The sequence below is a fragment of the Rousettus aegyptiacus genome, unplaced genomic scaffold, assembly GCF_014176215.1.
Source record: "Rousettus aegyptiacus isolate mRouAeg1 unplaced genomic scaffold, mRouAeg1.p scaffold_m13_p_5, whole genome shotgun sequence".
Classification (NCBI taxonomy): Eukaryota; Metazoa; Chordata; class Mammalia; order Chiroptera; family Pteropodidae; genus Rousettus; species Rousettus aegyptiacus.
This window is the reverse complement of record NW_023416308.1, coordinates 97920757-97946559: the sequence shown is the minus strand read 5'-3', so window position 1 is coordinate 97946559 and position 25803 is coordinate 97920757. Positions and strand designations below refer to the sequence as shown.

The window sequence follows — 25803 nt, the reverse complement described above, 5'->3', positions numbered from 1 at the left end:
TCATAGACAAATCTTACTTTCAAGGAGACTAACCATGCATTATCTAGTCACCCACTTTTTTATGTCTTCTTAGTTATCTTGGACTTTTTTTTTATTAAAAATTATTGAGGTGACATTGATTAACAAAATCTAATATATCCTAGATATTTTTAATTAGAATGAGTCTTAGGCTCTTTTTGAAATATAAACATTTGGTTATAGCACTTTTTCTAGGGACAGTTTAAATTTAGTAATCTCATTCCAAACATGAGCTATTAGTTCCCACTATAGAACTAATAGGGAGTGAGGGGGGCCGGCAAGAAGGGAGTGGGGGGGGGGGCAGGAGCAGTGAATGAAGCAAGGCAACACCTCCACCATTTTTAATCTCTGTTACACATAATTTTTCTCAAACTTTCCTTTAAGCTTTAAAAAAGAAATTCTACAGAGCTAAACATTAATATATTATTTCCTTTAAAAATGTTAAAAAGCTAATCATTTCTTTTTGAAAATTTAAATTTCCTCTGGAAAATTTATATGTAATATCTATAATTTTCCTACATTTTAGATTTAAGATATACCTTATTTTTATTCCTTTGTACATGTGCATAAGCAGAAATATTCTTTTTTTTTTCCTTTTGGTGGGATGGTTTATGCCCCAATACTATACTCAGATGAGTTCTTTACAAAGTTTAGAAATTGTTCTTATTTAGATTTTCCTTTTGCAAAAGCAAATGAGTTCAACTTAACAAACATTAAATATCTCCTATAGGGTATGTAGTTTGAACATAATACATTGGTTATTATTCAGTCATTGAATTGTAAGTAAAAATTTAACTTGTATTATAAAATAACCAAAAAATTGCTTTGCAACTGGGATACCCTCACTAACATTTCTAGGCCAGACTAGAATTATAGTTTCTTCTGGTGTTGGAAATAAAATATGAAGGAATCGTTCACTTTATTATTAACTATCTATGATGTATAAATAACATTTTATCTAAGAGTTGTAGGAAGTTAATTTATATCTTTAGAGGTTATTTGTTTTATCAAGTTGAGGGAAAGGTAGGATGAAGTTTAATATATCTTTGTACTTTATGTACTCCAGAGATTTTATACAAGTTTACACTCACAAAACATGTGAGGTTATTTCTTTTGTTGGTTGCATTTCCGTATTTTAAGCCGGTGATTTATTATTGAATATACTTTAGGTCGTTTTCCTTTATGTTTACATTTTCTTATTTGTATTTATTCCAATTAGAGAGTTTAATTACTATTAAAATGGTAATAGGATAAAGATAAGTTTTACAAATGACAATATTAAAAAAAAATAACTCTTCAGGAAGGTTTAAATGCCATAAGAATATAAAGCGAGAAATATATGCTTGTCAAATATACGGTATAAATAAATAATTTAGATGAAAATGGTTGACTACATTTAACAAAGAGACTACCAAATAATGACGGGCTAAAGAGTGGTTGTTAGATTTGATGTACTTCATTATATATTGTAAGTAATTGCTATCCATAAAAATTCTATGGCTTCTGTATAAAAAAAGGAGACATTTTGACAGGCAACACTGGTATGAAGCGACAGCAAGTACAAATCCTTGGCAACTGTCATTATCCTGCTGTTGAATTCACATTCAAACTGTGTGATAACTTAGACCTGCATGTTTGTTATTGAGCCATGATCTGTCAAAGTAGCCACATTTCCTACTTATGAATAGAATTATTAGCCACATGCAGAATTCTGCCATAGAAATCTAAGCTCACCAAAGATGCTTTGTGTTTCAGAAAGGGAGGAAATAATAAATTCTATGTCATTTGATGCTTATGATGACATTTCTAGTGAAATGTTTCTTATTAAGAAAGGTAGAATTTTTAGAAAACACCCTATTTTACGTTTTCGCCCATTATAAAATTATTCAAAATTTGTAAAGATTTTGAATAAAAACTAAAGTAAAGCAAACATGATTACAAAGTTGACTGTTACTTTCTAATAGGAGTTAGGCTCCTATTAGAAAGTAACAGAAAATTCAATTGAAAGTGACTTTAAAAATGAGAAATAGTCATTATCTCACATAACAAGAACTTCAGGACAATTCTAAGGTTAAATTCAGTGGTTCAGCAGTATTATCAAAGAAATGGCTCTTTGTATCTTTCCCACTGCTGTCCTCAGAATATTGGCTAGGTCCTTGGGTTTCACCCCTCCTATTCACAAGATGGTTCATCGCATGCTCACTCAACAATGTCCAATAAAGAAATTGGATCAATTGCAAATTGATCACTTACATTTATTTTTTATTAAGGCAGAAAGCCTTTTCCCAGAAGAATTCTACTCATGTCTCATTGGCCAGAATTGGATCACAAGTTGATTGTCTAACCTGCAAGGGAAAAAGGAAATGAATTACCATCATTGGTGTTAGGTTACTGAGGATTCACCGACTCGTGCTGATCAGGGATACCTTCCATGGGCAGATAAAGAAGTCAATTCCTCAAACATAACTCTTTTTATCTAAGGAAAAATTGGGGGAATGACACAGATAAAATCAGTATTCACTGACATAACTCTTGGCTTGAGCTTTATTATACTTTATTTCTTAAATTGGGTTTGTTTCCTGTCAGTAGCATTTTTGTGACATTTTTGCACAATGTCATAATTATCAAAGAATAATCTTGCATATCAATCATTGATTGAGTTCCTGTAGAAGTGTCAAATATATAAAACAAGAATCTTACCCTTGCAGAGTGGGATCTGAAAGCATGTAGCAACTCACAAAGCAAATATAACAATATGCAAAACAATGTACCAGTTCATACACAGGACCTGAGGGAATGATTTTGAATAAGGATTGACTAGGATCTGTTGGGTTGAACTCCTCTCTTGTGTCTTGTCAGCTTGAACAGTTTTATTAAGGCCTTGTCTATACCCCTAACTCTTGAATTTCCCCCTTATAGTAACCAAGACTTTTCCTTCATAGTATTAATCACAGTCAGTAACTATTTGTTTAACATTTCTCTCTCCTACTAGATAATTACTGTTATGGAAGAGGATTCTGGAAAATGTGAGCACTAAGTTCAGGTTAACATTTATTAAATACTTATTGAAAAAGTGTACAGTAATGGGTAGAGATCAGTTGAGTGAACACCATTAGTAAAAAGGCATACAGATTAGAACTACGGAAGGCAATGTGGTGCAGTTATAGCTAAGGGATATTACAGGGGGCAATGAGCAGTGTCAATTGGTAGAAGTCCTTGAATATGAGATTGACAAATATGACTTTATTAGTTTTCCTCCAATTGCTGTAAAAAGCTGCTAAGATTCACTAGTGCTATTAAAACAAATTAGAAGAAAAATTTTTCATAACTAGAATCATACCCTTAAATCTTATTATAGTTTATCTGCTTTTTCTACACTCCTTCCTGAGCATATTTTGTTATACGTTTAAACCTCACATCTTTACTTGGTCATTGCTTTGTGAAACAAAAAATGTAAATTAGATTCAATAAAATCACAGAGTAAAGCATAATTAAATACAAGTCTGGGATGTCAAGGGGTTAAATTCCACAGTGTATAATATCTATCCCTGACACTCCGTTTGATTATAGTAAAAACCTGATGTGTAGATAAGATATAGTACTGTTTGAGAAAAGAATAAATGCTTACTTCATTTCTTAATATGACTTTGTAATTTTGTGGTTTATCATATCCACTGTATCACATGTAGAAGTTGTTTAAAAGATTTATTTACCTAAAGTTTGATAATTTTTAATTACCTGATAGTTTTTATCCATTCTGTGTTCAGGTTAAATTTTGACATGTTTTAATTCATCTTTCTCTAAGGATACATACAATTCTTATAAATTTATATAGTTTACATACATATAGACACACATAGCCACATTTATTCTTTGATCTTTTTATGACCTAATTTCTAATAAATTATTCAAATTGCTAAAAGAAATCATCTTTTTTTCAATAATAGAATAACTAACTCAGCAGTAATGTAGCTCATACTGTTTAAAAGAAACAGACCTGAACTTTCACATCCAAATGAATGCCTTCCCCCACCTCTCTTTAAAATATCTGCTTTAGGAAGTAATTAATATTAATATTAATGCATTATAATCTCAAAGCATTTTTTTTTGGTTCCACTTTGGATTTTCCCATCACAATCTTTGATACATAACATTAAATACCTTCAGTATTGAATGATGATGATTTTTTTTTAATGCCTAAGCACTTGGCATTTTTAGGTGCGCTCCTATCCAAATACTAAATAGGCCTGACCCTGCTTAGCTTCCGATATCAGAGGAGATCGGGCGTGTTCAGGGTGGCGTGGCCATAGACCAGATAAAATTTAACTTTAAGTAATTACATTAGAATTTTACAGAAAAAATATGGGGATCTAAGTTTTATATAAAAAATGGATAATAGGGAGGAGGAAAAAATGGTGTAGATGATAGAGGCTCTGTTCATCCCTCTGGCGACCAAATCAAAGTTGTAAAGGAAACAAGAAGCAGTATGGGATACTATTATCCATCTCATTGGGATACCAGAAGGAAAACAAGATGTTGAACAGCTGTTTAAAAAAATGATGATGGAAAACTTCCCTAACCTGGTGAAGGAAATAGACATACAACCCCAGGAAGTTCAGAGAATGCCCAAAACCAGGAATCCAAAGAGGCCCACACCAAGACACATCATAATTAAAATGACAAAGATTAAATATGAAGAGAGAATCTTAAAAGCAGAAAGAGAAAAGCAGATAGTTACCTATAAGGGAGCACCCATAAGACTGGCAGCTGATTTCTCAAAAGAAACTATGCAGGACAGAAGGGCTTGGCACAAAATATTTGACGTGATGAAGACCCAGGATCTACAACCAAGGATACTTTATCCAGCAAAGCTATCATTTAGAGTTGAAGAACAGATAAAGAGCTTCCCAGACAAAAAATAAGCTAAAGGAATTTATCACCACCAAGCCAGTATTATAGGAAATATTGAAGAGATTTCTTTAAGAAGAAAAAACATGTGTCAAAAACAGGAATAAGGAACAGTATCAACTACATTCCTATCAATAAGTACCTCAAATGGAAAAGAAGTAAGTGCTCCAACTAAAAGACAGAGTGGATAAGAAAACCAGACCCCTCCATATGCTGCCTACAAGAGACACACTTCAAATTAAAAGGTACACACAGACTAAAAGGAGGGGGATGGAAAAGGATATTGCTTTGTTGAACCTAGAAGGTATTGTGCTGAATGAAATGGGACAGATAAAGACAAATGTCACATGATTTCATGTACATATGCAACCTAAAGAGCAAAATCAACAACAACAAGAAAAGTGGAAATAAACTCATAGATACAGAGAAAATTAAGAGGGCTACTAGATGTGAGGGAGGTTGAGGCATGGCAATGAAGAAAGGCAAAGGGATTAAGAGGTACAAATGGATAGTTACAGAATAGACATGGAGATGAGTGTAGCAAGGGGAAGAAGGTTAATGTTGTAAAAATATGTAAGCAAGAAGAAGGGTACTAGATTTGGTGGGATCATTGCTTTGCGAGTTATGTGGATCTCTGATCACCATGCTATAAAACTGAAACTGGTATATAAGTGAGAAAAAAAACTCATTGAATTGTACAATGTTAATTCAAGCAACTAATTGTCTATTATATTTCAATAAAGACAAAAATGAAAATAAAAACCATGTTGCAGGAAAATAAAAGAACATGATACATCAAGGCTAATTGTTCACCACCCTGTCTATATTATTGTGGTATTGCAACATGTGTCGTTCTCTGCTGCTTACTACCTGTGTCAAGCAGCATCTCTCCTCCTAGTTCATGTGAAATATAACATGAAGATTCTAGGGTGCAAGTAAGGTAAAGAATATTTGCATAGGAGAAGAATGTTAGATGAACATATGTTCTTAGAAGGATACTATAGATCTCTTAATTAAAGAGTAATACTACCAGATTCAGGTATAAAACTAGCACAGAGTTTAAGATGTAATAACAGAGGGATCAAATTATCCAGATAGATGCTACCACGTTCCCATCCTTCTCAAAGGAGAACACCTGAGGTTTATCTATCTATCTATCTATCTATCTATCTATCTATCTATCTATCTATCTATCATAAAGTCAACTATATTTTCACCTAAGGAGTATTCCTATTAATATTTTGTTATAATTTCCTTCATATGTATATCAAATTACATACCTATATATTTTATTTTGCTTTTTTCATATTATCTTATGAAGAAATTCCTATGAAGCCAGGAAATACTTAAAAGAAAAAAAAAAAAACAAGATAAAACTACCAGGCATAATTGTGTTTGAGATAATAGGGAGTAGGAAAGTTTTTGACAAATTGGGAGCTCAAAACCTAATTGAAAGAGAAAAGCCACTACTCAAATTTGCCAATTGTGGCCATGCTGGATTTTGTCACTGTTTAAGAGAAACTATAGAGCTTGAATTTTATGCAAAAATTTTCTGTATTTTAAAGTTTTTCTAAAAACAATGTGAAGACTAAACAAAATATGTCTGGGTCAAATCGATATATCACACTACCACATTTAACAGTCTCTGCTTTGAATGTAGTTCAAACACATGAGTTTCATGGGTAAATAATCACATAACACCATCATCTCCCTATTCTTGGTGTAATTCCCTCCTCTTGAGTGTGGGTGGGATTATGAATATGATAGGATGTTACTCCCATAATTAGGTTATATAATGTGGCAAAGGAGATTTTTGCAGATGTAGTTAAGGTACATAAACAGTTGTTTTCTAGTTAATCAAATGGGAGATTATCCTGAATAAGCCTGACCTAATCAGAGCAACTCCTAAATGAGAGTTTAGAGGTCAGGGACAGAAAAGAGAAGTGAGTTCCTGCTGGCTTCAAAGATGATAGTCACTATAAGTTCTGTGGCTATGAGGAACTAAATTCTGACAAAACCTGAATGAGCTTGGAAGAAGACCCTGAACATCAGATGAGACTGCGGCCCCAGTTGGAACCTTGAATTTAGCATTTTGCGATCCTGAGCAGAGGGTCTAGCTAAGCATTGCCCCAACTCCTGATATATAAAAACTGTGCAATAATAAATAGGTGCTGTTGTAAGATATTAAGTTTATGGTAATTTTTTGTACAATAATAGAAAATTAATATAGATAAATAAATAGATGATTGATAGGTAGATATTTTTTAAGAAGGTGTATTTCTGAAGTAATGTGAATGATGTTGTTGTGTCAGCCTAATACAGTGAATTTTTGTTTTCGGGCTGAAAGAAAATGCTTTTATACCAGTGGTAAAGAAGAAATAATACAATGATGAATTGAATTATTTGACAGAAATTGGGGTCTAGCATTTTAGATGGTAGAAAATAATGAATGAGATATAGTGATTCCAGCTATCAAATATACCAGGGCAGATTTCAATGCACAGGAAGGAAGTACATTCCTACATACAAGGGTATCATAGAAATCTTAACTGAAGAAGGAGCTACTTGAATTCTGTGTATATAAGAAGTATTTACAGATAGAATAAAAGGTTTACAGTAGAGACATAGCATAGACTTCCAGGACAAGATAACAAGACTAACATTGAATATTAAAAGTAAAATCTGTGTTATAAAATTAGCCCAGGTTCCAGAATGTGGTAGAAAGCCTCAATAGTAAGTGAGGACAAAGTGAATTTATTTTTTAGGATAAAGGACCATTTCCTAAAACAATTGGTTTCAGAATTCACATGGGAATCCTACACCTATCCAATGGAAACTACAGATCGGCAAATGAATAAAAATGACCATAGCACTAAATTAAATTTAATGTCAGGGTAATATTTAGGGGAAAAACAAAGTTCAAGAAAACTATCATACAACTTAGTAAGTTTTTAAAAATACAGCTGTAATAAAATGTAGGTTTAAAAAGAAATTATAGTATAAAATTTATGTAATTAATAATCCATAAGAAGCACAGGAAGGACTGGTTGCAAAGCCTTAAGCCCATGCAAGGCAGAATTTTGGAGCTAAGCTCCCTGCACAAAATCAGATGCTATGAAAGATAAGTGCAGCAAGTAGCTAAGATGTGTTCAAAGGTTCTTGCATTGTCTGGAAAATAATAAATTAGTAATTTATATTAAACTTCAATAAGACAAGGATTCATATTGTAATATATAGTATTACCACTAAAAATAAACAGTATATGGCATACAACCTAATAATATAAGGGAAATAAAATAGTATACAAATTATTATTTATTATTTATTCTAAGATAAAAAAGAACAGAACAGATAGGAAAGAATAGAAAACAAATCATAAGATTACAGGCTAAATTTTCAATTAAAAGACAAAGACTGTCTTGGTGAAGGAGATTACTTGATGTGAGTATACAGTAAATATAAATGGGCTAAATTCTCAAAAGGCAAAACTGCCTTTGAGAAGAAGATAACTATTAAGCTATGTATAAATCTAGAGGTGAAGGGAAGTTCACTTTAATAAATCTGAATGTCATGGGGTTTCTAAGATTTTTGCAGAGGGGAAAAAGGATCTTTCAAAGAAAAAAAGTGGGAAGAAACAAGAGAAAGAAAAATAAGGAGACCACAATTATGGTGATTTCAATGCCATCCAAATATTAGAGCAATGTTAACTAACAAGCTAATGTAGATCTAGCTCCTTTGCTAACCATCCCATGACCCTCCCATTTTCCAAATTTCAGTTTCCCTTCTTTTAGCTATTTGTTTTCCTGAGCCCTTTTAGAAGAAATGTCAATTTTCTAACAAATAGAAAATAAGGAAGTTTTAGGGTTAATGAGAATGAGATTATAGATGATGGTTAAGTGCAGAAATTGTGTAACCAAACTACCTGAATTTAAATCACGTCTCTGATACCTGCCTGCTGCGTGACCTTTAGCAAATTACTTAAACCTTCAGTTTACTCATCTATAAAAGTGGGAAATAATATAGGGCTGTTTGAAGGTTAAATGAAAAATATAAGTAAAGTGCTTAGAACAGTGACTGTCATAATAAGTGCTAAGTAGTTATAAGCTATTATTATTATTATCATCATCATCATCAATATAATATACCATTTATTTCATATCTGGCTTGTAGACTGGATTAGAGTATCTATGGATTAGAGTACCTGTAATTGATCAGGTAAGGATTAAGAGCTGATGGAACTGTTCAAGGAAGACTCTTTGGGACTCTGCCTACAATCTGAGCTGCTTTGGTGTCCAGGTGACCTAGTATAGAATGGGGTTGGAGAGTTGCCTCTTCTCTACACCCCTGTACTAAACTATTATGGCATCCCAAGCACTGGAATCTTTGGAAACTCTACACAGTAGCACCTTCTCATGGACCTCTTTGTTCTTGTGATGGGCAGTGGCAGCAGTGAAGAGGCGAGATGAAACAGCTGTGACTCCTACCAACAATTTTTATAGACAGTTGGAGGATACTTTTAGGAATTTATAATGCGCCACTTTGCTGACTCAGAACATGAAGGGGGATGCTTTTGATGGGGGAATAAAGTCCTGTATTACAATGATAGAATTATCATTCTGGTTATTTTTTCACTCTGAAAGTGTTGGCGTTAATAAGGACAATCTTGCCTTGCTATCCACATCCCTTGGGGCCAACACTAACAATAAACTATTGGGCCAAATGGTTCAAGATTGGGCTTACAATTGCAATATTACATTTTCTGTTTATTTATGATTAGAAGTGAATGACTAATATCAAAATAATCAGAAGAATCATAATAGCCTTTGAGTAGATGTTAAATTTAAAAACACTTGGTACTAATTTCAATTGTGTGATATATTTCAGTGAGTACTTTTTCAATCAATCAATATATAGTGTCTCTGCTTATCTCAGTATACTGGGTAGGCCAAACAAGTCCCTGCTAATTATGTGTTTCTCCTTCAGGAGGAATCCAAAAGCCCATCTTACTCTAACTTCTCTGTACCTTATCATTCTGCTGCCCTATCCATAGTTTTTTTGGGACCCAATGATGGGTATTTTCCCATCCTGTCTTGCCAGAGGCATAGGAGTTCACCTAGCATGAGAGTTCTACCCAACAGGAGTGTCCTATACTGGGTAGTGATGAAATTAAACTTTTGGGAGAATTGAATGTGAGTCATGCAGAAAGAGTCTGAAGAAAGTAATGTGGTATAAAAATGGGGGAACACATAGAGGCAGTTAACAGAAGCCACGAGAGTGAGGAGGAGGTTAAAGGTAGGTTAGAAAATAATGATACAGGAAAAGGAAGCAGATAGACTCAGGAAAGATGCAGTTGCTGAGTCAAAAAATGTGGCAGTCTACTAGAGTTGTTCTTCAGTCACTAGTATATTTTGGAGAGCAATGAATAGTTCTTTAATTCTCTTTATACTCTCCTGAAGTGGTTTTACATTCTTAGCTTTCTGTGTGTCCTGGTAATAAGCTGTATCACCTGATTCTCAAATGTGTGACTTTCAGTGCCAAAGCCAAGATAATCCTGAGCAAATCAGGTTGAGTTAGTCACACTGATCTCATATCTGCTCTGAAGCTTGTACCAGCTTTATTCCAGCCTACATAAGTTTACCTTCAAGAAATTTTTTTTTTTCATTTAAAGTTAATAAATATCCATACTTCTAAGCGGTTTACTTAACATATGTTCTCTCTTTACTAGGAGTTAGTTTGCAAGTTTCTCAAGGGTAGGAACCGCATCTCTTCTGTATTTCCTAATACTTAGAGTAGTTGTGTTTAATAAATGAATCTAAGAATTTAAAAATTTTATTTACATTGTGTCAATAAGTCTATAAGTAAGTAATTAAGTTTCATGGTTATGAATGGGATTTTCTTTTAAGAGAAGTTTAGGTTCAATTTCCCATCCTTTCAACTTACTGATTATTTGAACTTGGGTAAGTTAATTAGCCTCTCCGATCCCCAATCTCTTAAATCTGTAAAATGGGGATAAAAATAGTACCTACTTTCCAGAGATATTGTAAGAATTAAAATAATGGGTAAGTGTGTACTATTTTGTCTAGCATATAGTGCAGAACTAGTTATTATGTGGTAGTTGTTAATAAGTGATTACAAATCAGTTCACTGTATTCTTTCATGCTTTGTTTCTTTCAGGGAGTTTCTGCCATCTCAGGCAAAAGCAGTTATTAAAACTACTGAAGATTATTTGCAGCCTCAGTTTGGCCCCAACAGACTTTTGCATTCAACAGCAGTATCAGAAGGGTCAGGACTTCAAGATTGCTCCACACATCAAACAGCATCAGATCATAGCCATGATGAAATATCAGACTCAGATAGCTACAAATCAAACAGTAAAAACAATTCTTGTTTTATATCTACTTCCAAGAGAAACAGACCTGTCAGTGCTCCGGTGGGTCAACTGAGGTAATCAAAGCTGTTCTCTGTTCTTTTTAACTGACTGTTGAAGCTTTTTCCTTTGAGCAGAATTTGTAGTGATTCAGTTGACTATTTCAGACATTAAAATGTAACACCTCTCTATCTCTAGGGTTTTGTTTCTGTTTTGCTCCCCCCACCCTCCACCCAAAAGCACCAGAGTAGAATGTAGCTAATTACACTTGGGGAACACATGGAATACACTTCAATCTGGATAATATGAAATTCTGAAAAGAATATTTGAAGCAGAATCAGGCTAGGGCCATGAAATATCTGCTTACCAGATACTTGTTTAAAAATAGAAATGCATACTTTTGATAGTTAACCAGTATTTCAAAATAAAATTGAATTGAAATGAACTCACATTTTACCTGTTTTTACATCAAGATTGTTATCATAAACAGTTAACCTAAGAAACTGATAATCCTATTATTTTCATATGTTTGACTGGGTGGATATATTGTGATTTTTAATGATACTGAATTTTTTATTTTAAAATGCTTATTTTCTACCTCTGGCATTAAGAATTAACAAGGTTAGTTAGAGAATTCTGAAGTAAAAAATTTGATGTTAGTTGTTTACCATGTACTTTTGCTAAGAAAATATTAAGGATTGACACTGGTTTTAACTAAACCCACAAAACTTAGAACTGTTTTTTCTTACTGGCCCCAAACAATTTGAAATGAAAGCAATCACAATTAACTTTAGAGTAAAAAAAATTAGTTTACAATCTATTTGCATTTCAAATCTTTTTTTAAAAAATCAAAGAAGTTTGATAAACATGAAAATTTAAGGGAAAAGAGTCACCATTTACTGTTTCATGATCTTAAGATTATATTACTATTGTTTTGCTTTCTATCAAAGTAATTAATATATAAATATAGTTTTAAAATGAGTGTTCAAATATTTTATAAGCAAAATGAAAAAATGATTCATTTAGAAATATGTTTTACATGAATAGTTTTGGTAAACTTATTCTGTATTAAGTATTTTTCAATATGTAAGTAAATGTAGACAATCATATCCCATTAAAAGCTTTTTTGAAGAATACTTAGGAACAATCATTAGAGTTTACATCTAAAAATATAGGATAATATCTTTAAATGTTTTTACTAATTAATTTGCACCAATTTTTGTGTGTTTTTTTCCTTCAGAGTTGCAGAGTTCTCCTCTTTGAAATTTCGATCGGCCCAGAATTGGCATAGATTGTCTCAAAGACACAAACTTCAACCCAGAGTGATTAGAGTAACAGCTTACAAAAATGGATCTAGAACAATCTTTGCCAAAGTTACTGTACCAACCATTACCTTGGTAACTAGTGTTCAAAAATTTTCAATGTTTATTTCTTCTCTTACTCTCTTTATAATATAAAAGATGAGAAAGATGGCATTTGTTGTGTTAAAATTTTCTTTGCTAATATGAATCTGTAAATTGCTTACATGTACATAGATATCACAGACATTTATTTCACTCCTTTTTTTTATCAATATATAAGTTGTATGTTTAATTGAACAGATATAATAGCTTTATATCTTGTAGGGTTATTAAACTGAGAGAACATTTAAGGGCTAAAATTAGATAATCATTAGATATTCTTGGTGCTGTGATTTATCTTCTATTTGTTTTCAACTGCCAGAAAATAACTCTATTGGTGGAGTTACTTAAGTTACTTAACTCTGGCAAATGAATCAGTGAGTTTCTATTTTGATTGTTAGCACCTTTTGTTTCTTGGAAATGTGTTGCTTCCTTTGTTGTAAATCACTTTCTCTTACCTCTTGCTTTCTTCTAGTTGCTGGAGGAGTGCACGGAAAAGCTAAATCTGAACATGGCCGCACGAAGAGTGTTCTTGGCAAACGGCACTGAAGCCCTCGAACCTGATGATATACCACTTGAAGCCGATGTTTATGTTTCAATGGGAGAACCCTTTTTAGATCCATTCAAAAAAATTAAAGGTAAAAAAGAAAAACAAAATACCCTACCCCCACATACAGTAAATTCCTTAAGGGGTGCAATTAAAAAATGATTTTCATCCTGTCTTTTTTGCATGGTTTAACAAAACTAATGTTTACGCATTTACAGCTCAGTAAGAGGATAATGTGCTTAATGAAAGAAAAATCCACTGACAGCCACGTTTATTGCCCTTCATTAGCATTGGCGCTTAATTTAATATAGATCTGAATAGACATTAGGGAGCCTGCAGGAGGTTAAATGGTGAAAATATAATAAATTAAATCAGAGATTATTGAATTTTCTGTTTAGTTTCTGTGACACCCAACAGATATAATTCATTAGACTTATTATCTAAGAAAATAGTTCAAAGTTTCAAGTATCATTTATTCATTTACACTATTGGTCTTTTTTCAGATGGCATTAACATAATTATGAAAATGTGGCCAGTAATAAATATAAAATTCTTATATACATATAATTTTCCTAATAAAATTTTTCATAAGGTAAATGCTGCAGCTTGACTTTTTAAAATTCTTGAAATGTATGTATATTTATATATACATGATATAAATAATATAAATTATATACAAAATATAAATATATAATATTTTAGACATATTTACAGGTAAGGCCTTTTTTAAAAAGTGCATTGTTTTTAACATTTCAGACATGTTGAGATTTTCTGAAATAAAAAGCAAACGTTTTTCTTTCTTTAGTTGTAAAGAATACATTTCATACATGTCACACCCAGAGTCTGTTACCAAGTCCTGTATATGATAATTACATTTAAATGACATGAACTTTGCCATACACATTTACTGTACCTAACTGACGCACTCCCCTATGCTTTTTATACCTTATTTGAAATATTTTTCTTTTTCCATGCAACTGCTATAAAGCTGGTCAACCAAAGGCAGGTCTAGGCAGTAACTGCATAAGAAGCAGCAAAGTAATTCTGGAGTTCATTACAGATGAGGTGATGAAAATTCTTTCTCTATTAGTTTTATATAGAATAATACTATGGTTTCTGTCTCTTTGATAATGCTTGATCATCAGAAATAATTTGAATTCAATAGAAAATTTAGGGTATTTTGGTCCTTATAAAGAAACTTGTTGCTATAAAACTCAGTAAAAATTACCTATGAGATAGTGTAGACCCATGTATTTTTTAAATTTTGCTTTAGCTTTAAATATGGCTGCCTTTATTTTATATGCATTGAATAATTGTATATAAACATGAGTCATTGTAGGTAAATGTTTCTCTGTGTGTGTGTGTGTGTTTTTTTTATATTCAGATATTTAAGGAATGAGTGCTTTCTTAAGATCCTTGATTATTATTTTTTTAATAAGAAATACTTGCCTTTCATATGATAATGGTATTGTGGAAGAGATATATAAAAATTATTTATAGCCAAGCTTCTTGAAAATTTCCTGGACATGTATGCCAAAAATAACAATGTTATACACATGACTAAGCTTGGTGGATGATTTTTAAATGTACAAACTAATTTCCTCCTACTTTTTGTTGTCTCTTTTATCCTTTTTAAAGCCAAGTCCAGAACAAAAAAACTTCTCTGCTTTGTCTGCATATCTTTGGCTATGTTTCACTGTGACATGCACTGCTGTTCTTTTAGCACCAAAATGTTGGCACACACTCCTGAAAATTTCACACCATCTCTTGCTGGATCAGCAAGCTTAACCCACCAAAATCTGGTGTTGTGCAATGGTTTTTGACTGATAATCAATCTTTATGCTGCTCGACAGTTGTTGCTGGGACACGGAATAGAGCAGGTGGCAGATGTGCCTTGTCTTTTGAGAAAAGAAATTGTAGGTGAGCTTGGACACAGACTAGCATATCACATGTCCATTAAAAAGACTTAGGATAAGTATAATGGGGAAAAAGCCACTCATCTACACTAAGCTTGTAGATAAGCCTAAAGACTAATATTTGGTTTCTTTCAGAACATTAAGAATATAAATGTAAAATATTATAAATATATACATGTGTGTATATATATGTGATAATGTATATGTACAACTTGATTTAGATAATTTAAGAGGGATGTGGGGAGATTTCATATATATGTATATACATCATACATATATACATCTTTCATACATATGTCACATACATGTTTTCAAATCAAGTTAAAATTACCTTTCTTGCATGTGTCTTATAGGTAAATCAAAAATTTGCCAACTTGTTTTCATTAGTATACAATAAAAATAAAATGTGCAATAGTGTTGAAGGTGGTAGACATTTAGAGTAAAGAGGCATTCTCAGAAGTTAGAAAATTGAACATTTTAAAGGTAAATAGGAGTATAACAGTTGACAGAATTGGTGTTACTCTTTTATCTTTCTAAATGAGCATGAATATTTTATGTACAATTAACCAACAGGTATTAGGGTCAGTACCTTGTCATTATTTTAATATACTGATTTTCATTCACTGAGCAAACTTTCACTGACAGCCTACTGTGTTCTAGGTACAAGGCTAGATCAGAGACAGGTGAAAAAAGGGTCTCATAGTCTGATTTCTTTTTTATCATTATTTATTCATCTCTGATTTTAATTAAACTTAACTCAATTTAATTTAAATTTAAGCCAGTGAATATTTATCATTTACATTATATGTAGTCCTAGGATAGGGATAGAAGCCCTGGTCTTTAAGGACCTTAAACCAGGCAAATAAATTATAAATCTGTAAAACTGAGAATACTGTTCAACAATATAAATCAAATGGGTTATCCAAAGGAAAATTTACTTTATTTCTGGCACAGTTAGGTGAAATAAGTTTATGTATATTTTGGCAATTATATTTCCATACTTCATTGTTTTCTTATTTTTTGCAAAAGCAGTTATAGATAGTAAAAATTACCTTATTTAGAACTATTTCCAGATTTACTAAAGAAAAATATGTACAGATCATCTCTGATATTAAACTACTTCACTACCTCTTTTGAGAATTACCGTTGACAACCAGTGGCACTAGATTTAATAGAAAGCCAGAGAGCTATTCATCACATACTTCGAAACACAAAGCTTTTATATAGAGATCAGGCCAAGGTCAAGGCTGACATGAAGCCTTCCCTGTTGAAAAGCAATATTAGAATAATTCTTACATTTTGAAGTTGAATGCTAAGTAGTAAGATTAATTGTGTATAGGAAAAATAGAAATATTTTTTATAAAGATTATTGATGAAGGTCAACTCTTATTAGGTCTTATAATTCTGCCATTGGGAGATTCTGAAATTTATTAATGATTCTGCTAGAATTGTGAAGATGCAGTTAATGAATTGTTTGGAAAGGCATTTAAAAGTTTTCAGATTTATGGTCATATAGTTTAGGTTATATCCACAGTTTCCTGAATCTTCTGCTTAATAGTGGCACGGTGAAAATTTTTGCATCAGATTCATAGGGTTTATAAGAGTTCAGCTCCTTTACTTTCAGCTCCTTGCAGCTAGGTGCTGCAAGCAATGAAAACCTAGCTTAAGAAATGGTTTACACCCTGCGATTAAAGAAGGTGAAGGGAGAAAAAAACTGTTTGGACCTAATTCATTAGGGCAAATTTCCACTGTATGGAACTCCCATTGTTTAAAAAAATTTTTTAGTTTTAATTTTCATCTCTCCCATATATTTCCTATTCTACTATTTAGCTTTCAGAGTTATCATTTACAATGATTCATTTCAGTCCTGAGTTTTGTTCACCAGAAGCGTAAGTGAGTATTATAAATAAGATTTTACATCTTTTATATACTGTATTGTAAAGATGTAATCACAGGAAAAAAATTCATGAAAAGAGTTCTTGATATTACACCTAAGATCTAAATTTAAACCTAGAGATTTTCTGCTAACTGCCATGTGATTCTACAAAATGAAATAATTTGCTGTGACAGCTTGTGATTGACAAGAATATGTGTGAGCACATTTAAAATAGGCTATCTTTTCATGTAGAAGTAAATGTCAGTGCAATGATGGATTCTCATCATTTTAATTATTGATGATTTGGAAATATTTCAATTCTACGACACACGAGACACATTATAAATAGCAGCATAACACTTTTTCTCGTATCTGCGTCAATAATGAAATGTTCTGTCATACTTTGTTTTTCAAAAGATGCATTAATTTAATGAACCCGATTCATGCATTATATTCTGTTCCATTATATGTCTCCTGATTTTGTTGATTTTTAAACAGTTGTGTTAAAAGCACAAGTTTCAAGAAGTGACCCACTACCCACATCACACATTCTTTGCTGCTGGATCTCACCTATAGCATGACCACTACTTAATTTGGGCAGCTGCAACAGGAGTTAGGGTGGGCTTTCCCAAATGTCCTGTTATCATATTGTTTGAATAATATACATATTAGGTGAGATTATTTGTCCATCCTATCTCCCGCTTAACTGCATATATGCAAAAGTAGGAAAATGACATTATTTGAGAAAAAACTCTTCTGAGACAACACATGCTGCTTTTATCTACATCTAGAAGTGAGACTAGATCTACAGGAATATATTTTATACATTTCCTGATTCCAAAAGTTTTAAACCTATAAATAAATGCATATAAATAGATGTGAATCTAAACACAATTGCAAGAGATAGACCCCTCTACCCCCCCAAAAAATGTCCTTAGTCAATAGGAAAGTGTAGAACATAGATGTCACAGTATCTCTTCTTATTGTCAAACTATCAAATAATTGAGAAACATCTAAATTCTTGACACAATCGTGTATTTGATTACAGGCTGCTACCCTAGACCTTGCTGGGGACATTATGTAATATATGATATATGCACCATTAGGATGCATGCACCATATGAACTTTTTTGAAATCCAAAAAATTCTGTTTATTGAATCACATCTGAACTAAAGATTTTGGATAAGATCTTTCTGTCATAGCTGCAAAGAAATCTGATAAATTTTAATTCTCACTAGGATATTAACTCAGGAGTGTTATAAATATCGTCTTTATCACCTTGAGTTGTTTGCTCCATGGATAAGAGTGGACAGAGAGAATATCTTCCTAACTAGAGCTGAAAGAGTATGTGGGAGATAGGAAAAAGAGACAGAGGAGTAGTTAAAATGATATCATTTAGTCATTCAAGCATTCCCTTGACAAATATTTATTGTGTCCCTACAATGTGCCAGACATTGCATCAATCCTTAAGGAATCCTTACAGTGTGAACAAGACCGAGATCTCATGGAGCTTAGGTTCTAGTGAGGTGGAAGGGGCAATAGACAAGTGTGTAAAGAACTAAATAAAGTATTTATTGACGGTTAACTGTGATTATAAAGGAAATAAAAAGGGTTGTATAAGAACAAGGCATGTCATGGAAACAAAAGGAGGTGATTTTAAAAATGAAGCAGGCATTTTCAGTAACCTTTAAATCAAACCTTTTAGTGTCTACCTACCTTGCTTGTTACTTTACCTGAGAATTCATTTATACATTCTACAGTTACTGTTTCAGAGGTTTTAGCCTTTCAAACCATTTGTTTTTGAATTTTTTAGACATTTGTTAGGGAAGGCATGAAAAATGCATTATTATTTAGTGGAAAGAACACTAGACTTGAAGTTAGATGATCTTGCAAGATTCTCATTTCTGTTATATGACCTTGGACAGATTGGTCTGCACTTTAATGTCTATACCTGTAAAATAGAGATAATAATATCTTAAAGGATTATTGGATATTATCTTGTTTTTCTAAAAAAATGCGAATTATTTGAATATTAAATGTCTATGAATCCCTACTCTAAAGAGAACACTGAAAATGCCATTTTATAAACATGAGATTCCAAATGTTATTAAGATCCCAAGGCTTTTAATCAGAACCTGCGTTCACTCCTACCTTCCCAGAATAGACAGCTGGGTTCAGAAAAAAACAACAGAAACGTTTGGTTCGACTTTCTTTATTACTGCCAGGGAAGCAAACTACAGCATGAATTTGGGCAAGTCACTTAATCTCCTTTAAGTCTCAGTTTCCTCATCTGTAAGTTGAGGAAATAGTACACACTAATCTGTACACCTCATTGTGTTATTATGAGGAGTAAATCAGATGATGTACATAAAAGCCTGAGATATATGTGATAGGCATCTACAACATTGTATTTCTACTAGCTTTTCATACAGGCTGTCACGAGTACCTGATTTTACTAGCAAAGATATTTACTAAGTCCAAGATCTTAAAATATATGTGCAACCAAATTAAAATACCTGCTGAGCACTCGTGTATACAGCATGATATGAGAATGTGAATTAGAGCCTTTGAACTCACTATATTATGCTTTTTGCCTTGAGAATTTTTTCTGGGGTATAAGTCAAAATAAGTCCTTTTATAAAAGGAGCCGTAAATGGCCTTGCTCTGCTCTTTTCCAAGAGTCATATTTTAAAATATGTTTATGACCCAAGGCTAGCCTTAACTTTAAGCTGCCATAACTTATTTCAAGAAAGTTTGTAGAAAAGTTCAGGGAAAGGGTGACAACATTTTGATTGGCACAATAGATAGGATGTTTGTAATTATAATCAAATTTGAATTGAAGACATACTTCAAATGATATGTCAGACTAGTGTTACTGAGTTAAAATCTAATGACAACCACTGTCATTATTAGTTAAATATAGCCATCACGCCTATAGCAATAAATGATGACACTTAAGAACATGCAGAAACAAAGAACACAAGTATTTAGAGAAAAGGGAGTGGCTAGAAGCTCAGTTGAATGCAGGAATGTGACCTGGATTTAATCTATTTACCATACATAGAAGCAATTGTATTTTGAGCAGATGATATAATTGAATATAGCAGTATATTTTTCTTACTGTCAGAATATTTGTATTTTATAAATTCATCTTGCACTCATGAAATGATGTGCTTGTTCATATTTAATGTCATTAGCTATACATACTTGATAGCATTAAGTGTTTTCAAGTTTATTTCCCAACTATAAGAGAAAAACATTTTTAAAAAAGATTTTTAATAAGCTCATGGATTTGAAGTTTCAAGTTGGCTGCATTTATCTTGGTAACAGAAAAAGTAGAATTTTTTTTTCTTTTGGCTTGGTACATATAAAATGGAAAATTACAGTACAAGGAGCACCAAATTTATTTAATTTTATGAACAGGTATTGGCTTTTTTGAAATAGACAATAGCAGGTTAGAAAGTGCTTTATCTTTTTTTGTAAGTTGGTTATAAACTAAACGATGAAAATAAAATAGAATGTAGAATCTATGGTTGGAGCATAACATTCTCTAAGTGCTGCAGGAAAGTAAGTATATGAATAGTCAAGGGAATTTGACAATCCTCAAGGAGCTGGAATATGGCCCTAATCCCATCCTCACCAACATGTGCTCTTAACTTACTAGAGAGAAGTCCCGGAGGAGAGGAAGACTAGGATAGATCTGGTCCTTATTGTTTTGGAACCCATTGAGTGTGGCTAGCAAATTTAGAGGAGGGAATGAGGTGATAAAGTAGGACTAGGACTCCTTTGGCAATTGGGTGTAAGGACAGGGACTTAGCTTAGAGTACTGTCAACAAGGTAGAGATATAAGAATTCTCCAAAGAGGAACTCCAAAGCTCCTGTTGTCGAGATTCATGTGCAGGTAGGTGTTGTATTTGGCTCTACTTTTTGTTGAAGCTCCCACTGGTAAGGTTAAGCTCCTGATACGTTCTCTGCGTCTCCTTTTGTAACTGGATTTGGAATTGTTGGTGAAATAAACATCTGTTTTTCCCTCTAAACCAGGTTTGCTTAGGAAAGAAACCATAGCGACTTTATTTATCATCATTTTCCAGTACAGAGCCTGACACTTAATAGATGCTCAGTAAATGTTCAGTGGATGAGTTGAAGGATCAAATGAAATAGACCCTTGAAACATCCATATCCCAAGTAGGTGGCAGTAGGGGAGGGGAAAGACCCCATTAGAGTAGCCTGCTTAGCAGCAAACAGTGAGTGGACGTTTAGAAGGAGTATATTAAAAATTCCCTACTCCAAATTCATATGTAGATTTGTGAATGCTCTCCTTTGGCAAGGAGCCAGGGTAAACCAACCCAAGAATAATTACATTGAAGAGAGGCTAATGGTTATGCTAATGCTTGTCTAAGACCAGACAATGGTCAGAAGTGGAGTGCTGGGATAAATGATTCTGTTAGGAACCTGTAGATCCTGAGACTTTCAGCCTTCCCACATCTTCTGGATTTCTTTTTCTTGTCCATTCTCTCTCTCCCTACTTAATTAATTAATTAATTAATTAATTTGGTGGTGATGGTTGCTTCCTCCTTCATTTAACATTTCTCTTTGTATTATAGTTCTTTGCATATAGTAGGTGCTTATTAACTATTATTGAAGGTAAGAAAGAAAGAGGAGATTATGATCTTTGGGAAGGTTCAGGGCCCTGCTCACTGTTGTTCACAGATGAGGAACTGTGGAGCTAGATTTACCCTTTTCTAAGTTCTACCATAGGGGAGAGGGTGGGTAGGAGGCTATTTTCTAATTCTTACAAAGGTACACAGGGATCCTGAGCCCTGGGGAGTGGGGAGCTGCCTGGGTTTGGAGATGAGAAAGTTAAGGAAAGACAAGTATAGAAAGCATTTGTTAGCTATGGCTGGTATATTTTCCTAGAAGTTAAAATTGGGTTTAGATGGAACTAAGTTTTTTGTTTTAATACTTGGCCTACCTCTCTGCCCCACATACCCTGTGATACCCTCAACATTTGATTACTGCTCATTCTATTCACTTCCAGCTTCGGAGATTAATCCTGTTCCTTACCAAGGCTAAAACCTACTCAGGTCTTCATCCTCAAGTTCTCTGTGCTGGCATGGACAAATTGGATTCCGTTTTGTCTTCTCACCTGGATGTATTAATGCTTACCTTGGCCATCAGTCCTCAATCTCATTTCATCATATGAAAGCATATGTCACCTAGAGCTTCAGTGTACAGAAGAATCACTTAGTATTGTAAAAGATGAGGGTTCTTTGGTTTTCTAGCCGGTTTTTACATCTTGAGACATGCTGCTTTGAAACTGTCCTCATCCTCATTTATCTTGATAGCTTTGTTTCGTAGGCAAATGGATTTTGCCATAATATAAAGAAGACTTTTCCAATGGTCCCACCCATCTAAAAGATGGAATGACCTGCTTCGGGAGGTATGGGACTTCTCCTGTGCATTGCGTAAAAGGCTCTAATCTGGCTACTTCCCACATTCCTTGCTCCACCTGTGTGTTTACTCTGCGCCCAAAGGTCTGTTGTATTGTTGCATGACTCTGGGCCTTCACCTACATTGTTTCTTCTACCTGGATTATGTTCTCTCTCTCTTTTGCCCACTCCATGTCTCCTTCAAATCTTACCTGAAATTTTTTCTCTGGGAGTCTTTCTTGGCCACTAAAAGCTGTGACAGATGCCCCACTCTATGCTCCCCCAATAGCCTGTGCACACCTCTAATTTAGCACACGCCATATCGTGTGTTGTTTTCCTTTCTTCTTCCCGAACAGACCAAGAAACCTTTGAGGTCCTTTCTGTATAGTGTCTCTAACAGGGAACGTGTGGTAGGACCTCAGTATGTGTTTGTTAAATGACTTATTGAGTAAATGAAATGGATGGTTAGAGTCAATAATGTTTAAAAGTTTTTCAACCCCCAGGTTTTACAATTCTGTAGCCTATGCGTAGAAATGCACTAAGACTATGACTTTTCAGTTTCTTCCTACTCTGAGCTGCCTCCCATGATACATATTCTAGTTTTCTGAATAAATTCAATGGGGAACATGGTAATTGATGCTAATTAATCGGGAGTATAAAAATGTAATCTTTTCCAAAATACTGAGAAAACATGTTAATATTTACCTAAATAAAATATTACCTAATATCTAACTAATAAAATAATAGTCATGTTCTCATCTTACATGTTTGACAAATAGTCCACAAATATTTATTGAGCATCTACTATTTGACAAACACTATTTCGGATGCTGGCTATACAGCAGGGAACATATGCTAACACTGAAAATGTATCATCAATTTTTATTTTGTTAACCATTCAACAAGCACACTTGTTTACAGTGTACCAGGTCCTGGAGGTACATGGATAAAAGCACATTCTATGCCCTTGAAATGCTCAGTCTAACAGGGACACACATACAAAAAACTGAGAAGTCCAAAAAAAAAAAAAAAAAGAAGGGCACAAAGATTAAACTGCAAAGCCTCAAGAGGGATAGATCAAATAAACCTTCTTGGAAGAGGTGACACTGAGTCGAGAAGGAAGGGAAATAGCCCAGCAAAGAAGGAGGAAAAAAAGATATGATTAAAGTTTAAAAGTTAGAAAAGAGCACAGTGTGTGTCAATAGTTATTTCATCTCCCCGCACCTCTGCAAAGGGGGATTGTCTCAAACTCCTTTACTGTAGTGATTCACAACTGGGGGTAATTTTGACCTCTGGACAGCATTTGGCAAAGCCTGGAGAATGTTTTTGGTTGTCCAGGTGAGTAGAGGCTGGTAAACATTCCACAATGTACAGGATATTCCTGCAACAAAGAACACAGAAATGCCAATACTTGCCAAGGCTGAGAAACCTTATTCTACTGCACCAGACGATTTCAATTGACCACAGATGCAAAGATTTGTGAATAGCAGTTTTTATAAGGACATTTTGACCAAAATATAGGCACCAAGGGCAACTTCCTTTTAGATGGTGCTGAGGTGGGTCTATGGTGGAATGTGGGAAAGCATGGAGAAGCGTGGAATATCAATTCATTTTAAATTAGAGGAATTCTTTTGTTACTTCTAGGCACATGAGAGATTGTAGTGTCATGGTTAAGAAAGCGGGCTCTGGAGTCATTCAGCCTGGATCTTATCTCTGATTCCCTTAATGGATGTACGATACAGATCCAATTGTTTAATTTCTCCAGGTCTCATTTTCCTCATCTATAAAATGGACATGATAATATTACTAATTTTTAAGGCTGTGAGGAAAAAAGGGATTAGTGTATATAAAGCACTTAATACGTTGCTTTCTATATGCTAAGTTTTTGATGAAAATCATGAGTATATATACTATCACCAACATTTTCTATTTCATATTTACACATAAGTGTTTTACTTGTAGAAATTCCTTTCATCTATACAATATATAAGGGAATTATTATTGTTTCCATTTCAAAGATAAGAAAGCTAAGAAAAACGTGATGGACTTAATTTTCCAAGGCCTTAGAGTTATTAAGAAGCAAAGTTATGATTCAAATCCAGAAAGTATGGCTTCAGAACCCATGCTCTTAACCACTAGGCTGTGCTGCCTATCTAGTATATTGTTAATAAACTTTAGTCATTATTAGTATTATTTTATTGGGTTGCTTTGAAGATTGGTTTAAAAATCTTTATATAAAAACTTTTCTATTTCTAATAGTCTTTCCATGTTTATCAATGTCAACAAAGATCTGGCACGTAGGAGTGCCTTCAAAAAAACTATATATAATTTACGTTATAAATGATATCTTGTTTTGAAATTTATTTTATTGTGTGGTTTCCTTAGATCCATTTAGAGTTCTTTCAGAAAACTTGTTTGGAACCTCAGAAATGTGTTCTTTTTTATTTTTGAACTTTAGACTGCAAATTTTTAAAGTGAGTAAAGTGTCTTTGGATGTTATCGGGTAATGGAATTATGAATATATTCCTTTTATTGGAATAAGTTTTATTGGAATAAAGGTAGCACTAATTCGTTCAGCACTTATTTGAGCACTTGTTCCATGTAACAGATCAGCATTGCTTGTTTAGCCAAGTATATACACAGTGATAGCACAGGGGGGTAAGTTAAGTGGTAGAAGTCTTCACATAGAGCAGAAATGGGGAGACCAAGATGGAGCAGGCTTCCTAGGAGAGATGACTCCCAAATGGAGTCTTAAGGAATATATTAAATTTACCTTAAATATACTGTGAGCACATTCCTATCTATTGCATTCCTTCTAGACTTTCATTTGGCAAGTTTTTTCTTTTCCTGAAGAAATTCTATGCCATTACGGTCATCGGTGATCATCAGGGTTATAGATCAATGATATATAAGTTCATACTGGGGAGAGGTAAGGAATAAAGATGGTAAGTACATACACAAGCAATAAAGTTTATTTTAAACAATTAGTATATTATGAAAAGCAAGAACATTAGACTGATATCAATTGAACATTTAAATACATAGGAAGAGTTAACATCTAGTTAACTATACCATGTGTAGTGAACTTATTTATACCTTGTAACAAAGTACTAAGAAATATAGGCTTGATTCCTACTTTCTAAGGGTTTAAGTATGGAAGCAGAAATAACATATATACTTATAAAATATGTAATAATTTTAGACAGTTTATTCTCTTTCCTTAGCACTTAGCACAGTGCCTAGTACATGACAGAAAATATATGGTAGAAACAGAATAGTGTAATGATTAGGAGAACAGTTTCTAAAACTAAATTTATAATCCATTGCTACTATGTATCAGC

At 33.3% G+C, this 25803-nt stretch overlaps 1 protein-coding gene across 15 annotated transcripts in view; it reads left to right on the top strand.

Annotated features, from left to right (window-relative positions):
* DCDC1 (doublecortin domain containing 1) overlaps positions 1–25803 on the top strand; it is a 358252-nt gene that overhangs the window by 19450 nt on the left and 312999 nt on the right. For 14 of the 15 annotated variants that reach the window (XR_004950812.1, XR_004950813.1, XR_001598079.2 and 11 more), the window contains 3 exons: positions 11101–11370; positions 12534–12690; positions 13169–13331. Coding sequence is in view for 12 of the 15 variants with exons in the window: in XM_036220546.1 (XP_036076439.1) it covers positions 11101–11370; positions 12534–12690; positions 13169–13331 (590 nt within the window). In the remaining 3 variants the exon portion in view is untranslated. Of the gene's footprint in view, positions 1–11100; positions 11371–12533; positions 12691–13168; positions 13332–25281; positions 25392–25803 lie in introns of those variants that run through there. The other variant, XM_036220548.1, reaches the window with a different exon arrangement.